The 12,941-nt window shown below is 39.4% G+C and overlaps 2 protein-coding genes across 2 annotated transcripts in view; both read left to right on the top strand.

Moving 5' to 3' along the window:
- TCEAL9 (transcription elongation factor A like 9) overlaps window positions 1-12,941 on the top strand; it is a 303,391-nt gene that overhangs the window by 258,612 nt on the left and 31,838 nt on the right. The gene's annotated exons all lie outside the window — the stretch shown is intronic.
- Window positions 9,902-10,326, top strand: TCEAL7 (transcription elongation factor A like 7). The gene has a single exon (XM_066357244.1). The coding sequence runs from the start codon at window positions 10,030-10,032 to the stop codon at window positions 10,324-10,326; it is 297 nt and encodes a 98-aa protein (XP_066213341.1). The 5' UTR covers window positions 9,902-10,029.

The following is a 12,941-nucleotide window of genomic DNA, read 5'->3' as shown; positions in this document are numbered from 1 at the left end:
CTCTGGTGCCAGGGAAGAGCAGGATCTTTTCAGGGTACTATTGTCCATTCCCACTGCCTCTCTGAGGACTTGCCTCTTCCTTCCCGAGCTCCCAAGACACGCCTCCTTCCACCTGCTGTCTTTTCTGCTACCAATATTCTCCATTTTCCTCCACTAAAATGCGTAGAAGAAATGGGTCAGGAAAAGAGCTCAAGAGAGTGGATTTTTAAATATTCTTAATATTTCTCTGTTCTGATCCTTTTATATTAAACGAGAAAACAATACACTTGTATGAAAAGAAAAAAAAAAGGTGTTTTATCTGAAAAACTGTGTGTGTGTGTGTGTGTGTGTGTGTGTGTGTGACAGAGACAGAGAGCGGGACAGCTAGAGACAGAGAGACAGAGAGGGAGAGAGATGAAAAGCATCAATTCTTTGTTGTGGCTCCTTAGTTGTTCATGGATTGCTTTCTCGTATGTGCCTTAATCGGGGGGTACAGCAGAATGAGTGACCCCTTCCTCAAGCCAGTGACCTTGGTGAGCCTTGCTCAAACCAGATGAGCTCATGAGCCCGTGCTCAAGTTGGTGACCTCAGGGTCTCTAACCTGTGTCCTCCGAGTCCCAGTCTGACACTCTATCCACTGCCCGGTCAGGCTGAAAATTAGTATTCAAGTTGGAAAAAAACTAACCACCTGTTTCTTCTGCTAAGTTCTTATATAAATATAGACTGTACAGGCAGCTACTCTTTTAGAACCTGGAAATGGACAGGGCAGCTGATGGCCCCTCTTGTGAGGAGCCCCTAGATGCATGAGGCCCTCCCATGAGGTGAACTAATGTGTATATAGTGCAGTAGAGCCTTGGCTTTTCAGAGCTACAACAACAAGAAAAGCTTCTTTAAAATTTTTGGTTCAAAAGGTAAAAGTATATCTTTATTGGCATACCTCAGGATCATGTATGTATTTAGAGAATTCTTATCGGGTCTAAAATAAAACTACTATAGAACTAAGAACTTAATTTAGCAGGGCTGCAATTATAGATATACAATAAACTCAACTATATTCCTGTATGCTAATAATGAATAAGTGGAAATTGAAATTGTGTGTGTATAAAATTTGTGATAGCTTCCAAAAAGAGAAAGAGAGGAAGGGAGAGAGATGAGAAGCATTAACTCACAGTCGTGGCACTTTAGTTGTTCATTGATTGCTTCTCACATGTGCCTTGACTGGTGGGGGGCCTCCAACCAAACCAGTGACTCCTTGCTTAAGCCAACAACCTTGGACTCAAGCCAATAACCTTGAAATTTAAGCCAGTGACCTTTGGACTCAAGCCAGCAACCTCGGGATCATGTCTATGATCCCACACTCAAGCCAGTGACCCTGCGCTCAAACTGGATGAGCCTGCACTCAAGATGGCGACCTCGAGGATTTAAACCTGGGACCTTAGTGTCCCAGATTGACACTGTTTTCTGTACCACCACGGGTCAATCAGGCTTGTCACATATTTTTATGCATCTATTAAAATTATGTTGTTTCTCTTTTATTCTGAAAATAAGTGATGTGCATTATTTGATTTTTTAAAAAACGATTTTATTTATTCACTTTAGAAAGAAGAGAGAGAGAAAGAAGTGGGGAGGAACAGAAAGCATCAGCTTCCATATGTGCCTTGACCGGGCAACCCCAGGGCTTTGAACTGGTGACCTCTGCGTTTCAGGTCGATGCTTTATCCACTGTGCCACCACAGGTCAAGCTGCATTGCTTGATTTTTAAATGTTCAACTAACTGCATTCCCCTGAGGTTAACTTCACTTCGTCCTCATTCTTTTTACATATCGACATCATATGCTAGTAACTTATCAAGATGAGGATTTTTGGATTGCTTATGAGGGTATAGGGGTTTTTCCCCCTTTTTGCTATATCCCTCCACCTCGATTGCCCAACTCCCCTGCCCAACATCTGTCAGCCTGCTTTCTATGTATTAGTCTGTTTCTATTTTGCTTGTTAGTTCATTTTGTTCATTAGATTTCACATATAAGATTATTTCACTTAGCATAAGGATCTCCACTTCCATCCATGTTGTTGCAAAAGGGAAGATTTTATTCTTTTTTATGGCTACATAGTATTCCATTGTGTAAATGTACTACAGCTTTTTATTCAATCTTCTACTGATGAGTACCTAGGCTGTTTCCAGTTCTTGGCTATTGTAAATAATGCTGCAATGAACAGAGGGAGGAATATACTTTTTTGAATTAGTGTTTCGGGATTCTTAGGATATACTCCCAAAAGTGGAATCACTGGGACAATAGGCAGATCCATTTTTAATTTTTCAAGATAACTCCAAACTGCTTCCCACAGTAGCTGTATCAAACTGCAGTCCCACACAGTGCACTAAGATTCCCTTTTTCCACACTCTTACCAGCACTTGTTTGTTAATTTATTGATGATAACCATTCTGACAGGTTTGAGGTGATATGTGATTGTGGCTTTAATTTGCATTTTTCTGATGATTAGTGATGTTGAGCATCTTTTCATATGTTTATTGGCCATCTTTATGTCCTCTTAAGAAAACTGTCTATTCAGGTCCTTTGCCCATTTTTTAATTTTTTTTTTTTTTAGTGTTGAGTTTAAAAAAAAATTTTGTAATATTTTCTTATAATCCCTTGTACATTCTTTATAGTCAGTTGTTACTCATCCTCTTTCATTTCTGGTTTTATTTAGTTGGAGCCTCTTTCTTTTTTTTTAAATTAATTTATTTATTATTTATTCATTTTAGAGAAGAGAGAGACAGAGAGAGAAAGGGGAGGAGCAGGAAGCATCAACTCCCATATGTGCCTTGACCACGCAAGTGCAGGGTTTTGAACCAGCGACCTCAGTGTTCCCAGGTCGACACTTTATCCACTGTGCCACCACAGGTCAGGCCTAGCCTCTTTCTTTTTTTTTTTTTTTTGTGATAAGTCTGGTTAAAGGTTTCTCCATCTATTTTATATTTTTAAAGAACTTGGTCTCAGATTCATTGATCTTTTGCATTTTATTTTTAGACTCTCATTTATTATGCTTGGATCTTTATTATATATTTCTTTCTTTTTACTGCTATGTACTGCTATGAATTTCCCTCTTAGGACTGCTTTCATTGTGTCCCATAGATTTTGGGTTGTTTAGTTCTCATTTTCATTTTTTTCAAAGTATTTTTTTATTTCTCCCTTGATCTCATTGTTAACCTATTCATTGTTTAGTAATATGTTATTTACCTTCTATGTGTTTTGCGTTTTGTTTTTTTTTTTTTGGAATTGATTTCTAATTTCATACCATTAATGAAATTGGAATGCTTGATATGATTCTAGTTTCCTTAAATTTATTGAAACTTGGTTTGTGTCCTAATATGTGGTGTATCCTAGAAAATTTTTTATGTACACTTGAAAGGAATGTGTGTTATGCTGCTTTGGGGTAAAATGCTCTGAAGATATCAATTAAATCTATCTCATTCAATATATCACTTAAGGTTACTGTTTCCTTGTTGATTTTGGTTGGGAAAAATCTATCCATTGAAGTCCCTGGGGTGTTAAATTCCCCTTCTTTGATTGTATTACTGTTAAGCTCTCCATTTATGTCGATATGATTTGCTTGATATATTTAGGTGCTCCTACGTTGCATGCATAAATGTTTACAATACCCTCTTGTTGGATTGCTCCTTTTGTCTCTTACTATAGTCTGTGTTTATAGTCTACTTTTTCAGGTATGTTTGCTACTCCAGCTTCTTTTTAAATTTCCATTTGCATGAAATATATTTTATTTTTTCATCCCTTCACTTTTAGGCTGTGTGTATTTTTTGTTCAGAGTTAAGTCTCTTGTAGATAGCATATATGTGAGTCTTGTTTTCTTTCTTTTTTGTAAAAAAAAATTCCATTGATGTAAGAGAAATAGAGAGAGAGAAAGGGAGGGGGAGGAAAGAGAGAGAGAAGCATCAGTTCATTTTACTTAGTTGTTGCATTTAGTTTTACACTCATTAGTTGCTTCTCATATGTGCCCTGACCAGAAATTGAACTTGCGACCTTGGTACACAGGGACAACATTCTATCCACTGAACTACCCAGCCAAAGTCTCTTCCTTTTTTTATGACCCATCAGAGAACCTCTTTACTGTTTTTTATTATGATGTGTCTCAGTGTGAGTTTCTTTGTATTCATCTTTTTGGGACTCTTTGTGCTTCCTGGGGTTGTGTGTCATTTCCCTTCACCAGGTTAGAGAAGTTTTCATTCATTATTTCTTCAAATCGGTTCCTTCTGGTACACCTATGATACAGATGTTGTTATGGTTCATGTTGCCCCAAAGGACCTTTAAATTTACCTTATTTTAAAATTTTTTTTTCCTTTTTGCTGCGTTCATTGAGTGTATTCTGCTACTTTGTCTTCCAAAATTACTGATTTGTTCCTTTACTTCATACAACCTACTGTTTATTCCTTCATGTGTATTCTTCACTTCAGATATGGTATTCATAATTTCTGACTGGTTCTTTTATAGATTCTATGTCTTTTTTCATGTTATTGTAGTTCTCACTAAGTTCATGAGCATATAACCATAATTTTGAACTCTATATCTGATAAATGGTTTGCTTCCATTTCATTTAGCTCTTTTTCTGGAGCTTTCTCCTGTTCTTTAATTTAGGGCATTTTTCCTTGTCTCTACATTTTAGCTTCCTCTTTGTGTTTGTTTCTATGTGTTAGGCAGATCTGTTATGACTCCCATTTTTAGTATTATAGCCTTATATATTAGGTGCCTTGTGGGACCCAATGGGGGAGTCTGCAAGAGTGTTTATTAAGTGAAACCCCTTGCTGTAATTGAGTCTTGATTGCTATTGGCCCTTTCAGCATGGTATAGACCCTCAAGCTGGCTAACTGTGAGGATCAGTCCCAACCACAGTGTATGAGCTGTTGTGCAGGTGCTTACCTCACAAAGCAGAATTTGCCTCAGGAAGGTCTGGTGTCTGCTGAGATCGCCCTTTTGATATGCTTCTTGTGAAGTGAATAGGATCTTGCTTTGATGTCTGAAGCTAACCTTTGGGTATGTTCTGGGGCCTTTTAGGAGGGACTCTGGTGCAAGCCAATGTCAGATGCTGCTTTGGCTGGCCTTGGGCAACCCGTTTGAAGTTGCAAAGTGATCTACAGTTTGTGGTTGCCTTTGCTGGGCCTGGTGTATGCAAGAATAATCAAATTGTGCACCAATACTGGCCTTTTCCAGCACTAAGCCCAGGGGCTAATCAGCAAAGGTCCCAAGGAGCTCACAGGTCCACCTCTGTTTGCCTTCGCCGGTCAGCTCTCTGTTAGGATCTGTCACTGAAAGATCTTCTGGCAGTACTCAAGTTGCACAAGATAGATTCTCAGTGAGTCACTAGATAGGGGCAGGAAGTGTTCACCAGATCTATACAGGTTCAAACTTGTTGCCAGTTCTGAGGTCTTTTAGCAAATGTACCCAGTTATACCAAGTCAAGCTGTCACCTACTGGGTGCTCTCAAATGTTTGTGGTGGGTCAGGGTCTCAGGAAGTCATAAGGGTGAGGACGGCAGAATTTATCAGGCCCAAACAGACCAAGATTTGGCTGTGTGAAGAGAAGGCTCTGCTCTAGTCAGGCACGCAAGGGAAATATATCTCCTGTCCTAGAGCCACACAACTTAGTTTGTCCCAGATTCTTCCCAGACCTCGGTGGGGCACAGCCACCAAAAGGTCATAGAGTAGGGCCACCAGGAACCCAAAGAGTGGAGCTAGTCTATGTCCTGTGTAGAGGAGGTACCAGTCACATTCATGAGAAAGTGAGAGAAATGACCCCGGCTCAAAATCACACAACTCAGTCACTGACACCCCCTGAATCTGCCCAGACCTCTACACTTCAGCCTAGGCAGCTGACTCCTCAGCAGGGCTAGAGCTAAGCAGGGTGGAGCCACAGGAGTCCATTTCCCACAAGTTAATGCTGTGGAGGGTTGTGCTCCACCCAAGAAAGATAGCGGCTTCAGTATGGTAGAGTGACTCAACACTAAGGATCTCAGCAGTTGTCCCTCCGTTCTCTCTCCAGAGTCACAAAACCCACTTTGTCTTCAGGACTCTAGTCTGCTTTGCTCTCCATCACTGGAACTCAGAGTGAGTGGCTACAAATGAGGTTTTGGACATTTGCCCTTTACAAGTGCGCCTGTGTTTCTAGCAGACTCCTGTCTCTCCCTGACAGACAGAATCCCTGCTGATTTTCACAGCCAAATGTTATGGAGGTGCCTCTTCTTAGCTCTGGTGTGCTGAACTGGGTAGCCTGGCTTGGGGTTGAGACCCCTTGCTTCTCAAGCATCTCAAGGAACTTTGCAAATAAGATATACCTCCAGAATATCAGCCCCCTTCCTTGAGGGTAGAGCTAGCCCTTTTCGCATTTCTGCACTTCCTACCAGTCTCAGTGTGGCTTCTTCTATAAATCTTTGGTTAAAAGACTTCTCTTCAACTCTGGCTTATTTTATTAGCATAATGTCCTCAAGTCCAAATGGCAAAATCTCCTTCTTTTTACGGTTGAATAATATTCTGGTGTGTGTGCTCATATATATTAATACATGGTGAATGGATAAGAAAATGTAAGATAATCAGTAGCTACTGTATTTCCCCATGTATAAGACATACCTTAATTTTGGGGCCCGAAATTTGAAAAAGAAAAAGTATTACATAAAGTTATTGAACTCAAATTTTTTATAATGTGAATACTTTTTATTATTTTTTTATTATTTATTCATTTTAGAGAGGAGAGGGAGAGACAGACAGACAGACAGAGAGGAAAGACAGAGAGAGAGAAGAGGGGGAGGAGCTGGAAGCATCAACTCCCATATGTGCCTTGACCAGGCAAGCCCAGGGTTTCGAACCGGCGACCTCAGCATTTCCAGGTCGATGCTTTATCCACTGCGCCACCACAGGTCAGGCCGAACTCAAGTTTTATTCATCATAAAATTCATACAACTCACTCATGCAAAAAAGCTGGAAATGCAAGTAAAAAAAATCTACAACCACTATATAAGACACACCCAGTTTTTAGATCCTAAATTTCCCCCCAAAATGAGTGTCTTATACATGGGGAAATATGGTATATCAATCAGTGAATACTTAAGTTATTTCCATATCTTTAGTATTGTAAATAATGCTGCAATGAACACGAGGGTGATATGGCATTCTTTTTATTTATCCTGATGGAAATTCAATGTGCTTTTCAGGTCGGTGAGTTTATAATATTCATAAAATCTAGAAATATTTCAGCCATTATATTTTCAAATATATATTTTTTTCTCACACCATTTCTTCTTTGTCTGAGAGTCATATTGCCAGTTATAATGCTTTATATTTATCCACAGGCCACTGAGGCTCTCTTATTTTTCGCTGTGATTCAGTTTCAATAATTTCTATTGCTATGTGTTAACCGACCTTTTTGTAACAACTTGATTGACACATAATTCACATATCATTTAATTCTCCAATTTAAAGTACATAAATCAATTTTTATTGTATTCACAGAATAATGCAACCACTACTACAATCAATGTTAGAACATTTTAATCACCCTGACAAGAAACCTACTAGTAGTAACTGCCTATTTTCCCCCGAGCTCCCAAGCCTTGGCAACCATCAATCTAATTTTATATTATAAATTTATCTATTCTGGACTTTTCATTCAAATAGAATCATATAAAATGTGGTCTTTTTTGATAGTCTTCTTTTACTTACTGTTTTCAAGGTTCATTTATGTTGTAGTATATATGAGTAGTTCATTTCTTTTTATTGTCAAAGACTATTCCATAGTACCAATATATCACATTGTATTTGTCCATTCATCAGTTGATGGACAGTTGAGATGTTTTCAACTTTTTACGATAATGAATAAGGCTAAAAGTGGCTGGTTTCTATTTAGTGCTTCTAATTCCCCATTGTGGCCAAGTAAAGTCTAAGGAAACACAAGAAAATGAAACACTATTTGATTCTGAATAAGAGTATTGAGGAAACGTCGGAGTTTTTAGATACACTATTGAAGGAAATAAAAGGACATGGTACAAGCTGGGATAGAGAGGACATAATACTGAAATTGAACTAGTAAATTTTTATGACAGACTTTAGAGATTTGAAAACTATAAGGACATGGTGCTGTGGAATTATGGCTTCAGTAGCTCACCTGATGAAAGTGCTTTACATACCCAGGATTCCTCAACAGGACAGCCTGTCCAGCTTTCCTGTACATTTTAAACTTCCAAAAACATGTCTGCCTGGAGGATCTATATTTATCTTGTGACTCAGCAGCAGAAACAGGTGGCTAGACCTTTATATCTTTCTATTTTGGATCTTTTTGTCCAAATGTACATATTTGGATAGTATTTCTGATTATTGTTATTATATTTCTGATTATTAAAAGAATATAAATTTATGGAAAAAGATAGGAAATTATCAGAACAAATATAGAAAACAAAATCCCAATCATTACCTTTCTTAATTTATTTTACCTGCTCTAATTTGGTTTCAAAGACTGAACTGCAAAGGAAATGGTGACTATTAATGACTGATAATAGGGGATCTTTTCTGTGGTTTAGAAAAGGATGAGTAATCTTCTCTGTCAGCGCAGCCACTAGAAAAGTAACAATAGTTAATATGGTTATGAGAAGATGTAGCCCTTCTCAGGTAATCAGAGAAAAGCAAATTTTATTCACAGGAAGAAAGGACCAATTTTGAACTCTGTCATTAATAACAAAAATGAATGACAGGGCCTGGTGTGGTGGGGGGTGGGAGGTTGGTAAGCTAGTCTACTTTTGCTGCACAGCTGGTGGGAGGGGAAAATGGGGACCAGAGTTGTAGGATGACATAATCCTCATGTGACCAAGAGTTGCCATGAAGTCCCTATATTCCTGGACTTCTTTCTCCTTTGGGTACCCGCTCCATACTGTCCTGCAGGTGATGATGCTTGTGGCCAAAAGGAGGGCATAAATTCCTTAAATCCCAGCAGGTTGGTGTGAGGAAACCACTGGGGCCCCTGGGGTGGTTATCGTGGAATCTAGTGGCTTTCCCCAAACCCCGCATCAGAGATCATTATATATATTTTTTGAAAGAGGGTGGTAGGGGAAGGTGTGAGGTGGGGGGAAGCTGAAGTGGGTGGTGGCAGTCTCCTGAAAGACACTAGAGATTCAATGAGTTTAGAAATAATCAGCTTCTCTCAGATTGGCATAAGCTTTCCCTTTATCCTTATTCTTCTCTTTCCAATTCCATTGAAGGAAGTGAGGTGTGGACCAGTGTGTGGAGAACGGCTGGACTCCTAGGGTACAGACAGAGAACTTTAGAGATAAATTGAAAATAATTCGTCTCATTCATTGACAGCCTGAGAGGGTGAGGAGGGAGGGAATAGTGTGCCTTGCAAGGACCAGGCCTAAGAGTTGGGGATATGTGGGTGGAGACAGATATCCAGGAGAAAGGGATAGACTGGAGGGGAACCAGGAGGTTGAAAATGTTGGGCAAGGGTGGTTGTTAAGATCCTGAATTCAAGTAAAAAACGTTCATCTTATCTTTGAGGGTAATGAATCCTCAGAGAACTCTTCCTTCCCCACCCCTTTCCTTTCTGTCTGCAGATCCAAGGATCTGGGTTCACAAACATCTTGAGGCAAGAAAAATAGGAGGAAACTCCGGAATTGTCACAGATCAGTGAAAGGGAAATATGTACTTAGATTGAGGTCTCTCAGGGTGGGTATTGGGAAGGCAGAGAGCTGTGAAAATTGCAGCCTTACAGCTCCTTCTGGGTCTGCTTCCCCTTCTCCGCCCATCAGAGAGGCCATTAGCCTCCTCCGCTGGATAAATGGTGGGTTGCTGAGGGAGGAGAAAAGAGACGGAGAGGGGTGGGGGTGGGGGTAGGAAAATGCAGAATCTCAAACTTCTGAGGGTTGGACCTGTGTGTCAGAGGTGGGAGATTAGGCAAACATCTTGCTTCAAAGAGAAACTGACAGTCCTAAACTAAAGGAAAAAAGCAATCTTATTGTACATTTTCTCCCTGAATTTAAGCAGTAAACAGCTACATCATGCAAAAACCCTACAGAGAACATGAAGGGAAACCCAAATGCAGCATGCCAAAGAGAGAACTGCCCTATGGAGAGTTTGAACAGCAGCAAACTGAAGGGAATTTTAGGCAAAGGCTGCTTCAGTCTCTCGAGGAATTTAAAGAAGACATAGATTATAGGCATTTTAATAATGAAGAAATGACAAGAGAGGGAGATGAAATGGAAAGGTATTTGGAAGAGATAAGGGGTCTGAGAAAGAAGTTTAGGGCTTTGCATTCCAACCATAGGCATTCCCGGTACCGTCCTTATCCCATTTAATGCATTTCTTCCCTGCATTCAACTATTTTCTGTTATTAATATTGCCACCACAGTTTTCTCTTTGTCTTCATTTTCTTTCTTTTTTTTATTTATTCATTTTAGAGAGGAGGGGGGAAGAGAGAGAGAGAGAGAGAAGGGGGAGGAGCAGGAAGCATCAACTCCCATATGTGCCTTGACCAGGCAAAGCCAGGGTTTTGAACTGGCAACCTCAGTGTTTCCAGGTTGACGCTTTATCCACTGCGCCACCACAGGTCAGGCCTGTCTTCATTTTCTTGATAAATATTTGCTACCATTTTACTCCAATTCTTCAGTGTTCCTTTGATTTACATATGACACTTGTTACCAACATCTCATCTTTTGACCCAATTGCATTCATTTAAATAGGACATTTTATTCATTTGCATGAGAAGATTCTCATTGGATATTATAAAGTGAAAATAATGTTGCAAAACATTATATATTACATTTATATATGTACAATGCAAAAAAAAATCTGAATTATTATACACCAAAATGTTAACAATGGCTCTCAGTGTGTTCTGTACTTTATTTCTTTTTTTGTCTATCTGCATCTTCTCATTTTCTAAAAGTTGAATATGTGTGTGTGTACATTATTTGTATCACAGAAGCTAAAATAAACAGAGACAGTAAAAGAACTATCAGTCACCTTTGAAGGGCAATAAAAAAATAAACTCTTAGAACTAGAAATGCAAACTTTAAATCACCTCTACTTCTCCTAGCCAGAAGAATAAAACTAGCTATTATTATAGACACACTTGCTTAAGACTTGGTCTTTTCATGGGGAAAACATTTTCCCCAGGGCTGTTTTGAGGAGGAAAGAAGGGGACTCTGAACTGTGTTTGGGGGTGGGGTTCGGGGGCCTTCTTGTTCCCACATGTGCATATAGAATCCCAACCCACTGCAGAGCATAGCTAATTGAGGTAGGGCCCCAGCAGGACTCAACTTGTGTTCCAGAACAAGTCCAAATGGCAGAGTGGGGGCTTCAGTGTCAGTCCTCTGCTGCTGAGCTCCAGCCCTGTCTCTTCCCTGGGATCCTGCCTGTCTGCTGGCTCCTTTGCTCTCTGTTGACCATACCACTGCTGGGGCAATGGAGTGGAGTGCTGAATCCCCACTGAGTTACCTGGAGAACCCAGTGGGTTGACCTCCCCACTCTGTTTGCTAAAGCCTCTTTCTCTGCTTTATAGTGACACTTAACACAGGTGGGAACTGTTGTAGGATTGCATGGAGCACAATGTTTTGCAGACCTCTTAGCAAAAAAGCTTCTTTCGTTTTCAATCCCAGAACCTCTTCTCTCCATAGAAATTAGACATGAGTCCATTTTGGGAGCTGAACTGGGATAGAAGTTTGAGTGAAAGTTATCATGCTGTATTCAAGAGCTGCTGCTCTAAATCTAAAGACTAAGGATTTGTCTTCCTTTTCTTGCAACATGATCTCTTCCTGAAGGCTTCTGGCAGGCTTTCCTTACAAGTTCAGAAGTACGTATGAATTTCCTGGGCATGTGTAAATTACACAAAGTGATTCAGGAAATAGATCGAAAGGAACAATCTCTCTCCATCCCTTCTCCTGCTGAAACTTATGTACTCATTCTTTGTTAAGACTAATACATATAACATTATTTATAAATATATATACATATATAAAATATATACTTTTAGTGAATATATACATATGTACTACATATATTCAATGTATATATGTGATATATATGTGTATATATTTTAGTCTTACAAAGTTATGTATATAAATATATATGCATATATACACAAGTTTTTTTCTAACTGGACTTTTTGAATCTTGTATCTGAAAGACTATAGCATATATTTTATAACTCTTCCATTGATTCGTGCTATGACTTACATATAGTGGGTATATAATAAATGTTTACTTGGAATTCTAGTGTTCTTGGCTCAGTTTTACTTTTGGTTGCATAAAATTGGCAATAATCTGTTTCTCTAGGAACTATAACTTACATTTTCAAAAAGAACCCAACAGGAAAGGAATCATTTGCCAAATTCAGTCTATAAAATTATTGCAACATTGTGGCCTGACCTGTGGTGGTGCAGTGGATGGAACATCAACCTGGAATGCTGACATCTCCGGTTCAAAAAACCCTGGGCTTGCCTGGTCAAGGCACATATGGGAGTTGATGCTTCCTGCTCCTCCCCTTTCTCTCTCTCTCTCTCTCTCCTCTCTAAAATGAATAAAATAAAAATTTTAAAAAAATTATTGCAACATTGTATTACAGACCTGTTTAAAAGTCAGCTCCCTGCATTATAGTCATCTAGAGATTATTAAAAATGCCAAAATTCTGCCTGACCTGTGGTGGCGCAGTGGATAAAGCACCAACCTGGAATGCTGAGGTCACTTGGGTCGAAACCCTTGGCTTGCCTGGTGAAGGCACACATGGGAGTTGATGTTTCCCGCTCCTCCCCCCCTTCTCTCTCTCTAATAAATAAAATCTTTAAAAAATGCAAAATTCTAACATATATCACCCCATATACACACACACTCTTACAAACACACTGAGTCAGAATCCTTGTCCTATGGCCTTGAACTCTCCATTTCAGGGTTCCCATAAAATCATGATCTCCATT

The sequence above is a fragment of the Saccopteryx leptura genome, chromosome X (genome assembly GCF_036850995.1).
Source record: "Saccopteryx leptura isolate mSacLep1 chromosome X, mSacLep1_pri_phased_curated, whole genome shotgun sequence".
NCBI classification, from domain to species: domain Eukaryota; kingdom Metazoa; phylum Chordata; class Mammalia; order Chiroptera; family Emballonuridae; genus Saccopteryx; species Saccopteryx leptura.
This window is presented reverse-complemented; position numbering and strand designations above follow the sequence as displayed.

Coding starts and splice junctions, on each gene's coding strand:
- TCEAL7 (XM_066357244.1), top strand. CDS start 10,030: ATGCAAAAACCCTACAGAGAACATGAAGGGAAACCCAAATGCAGCATG.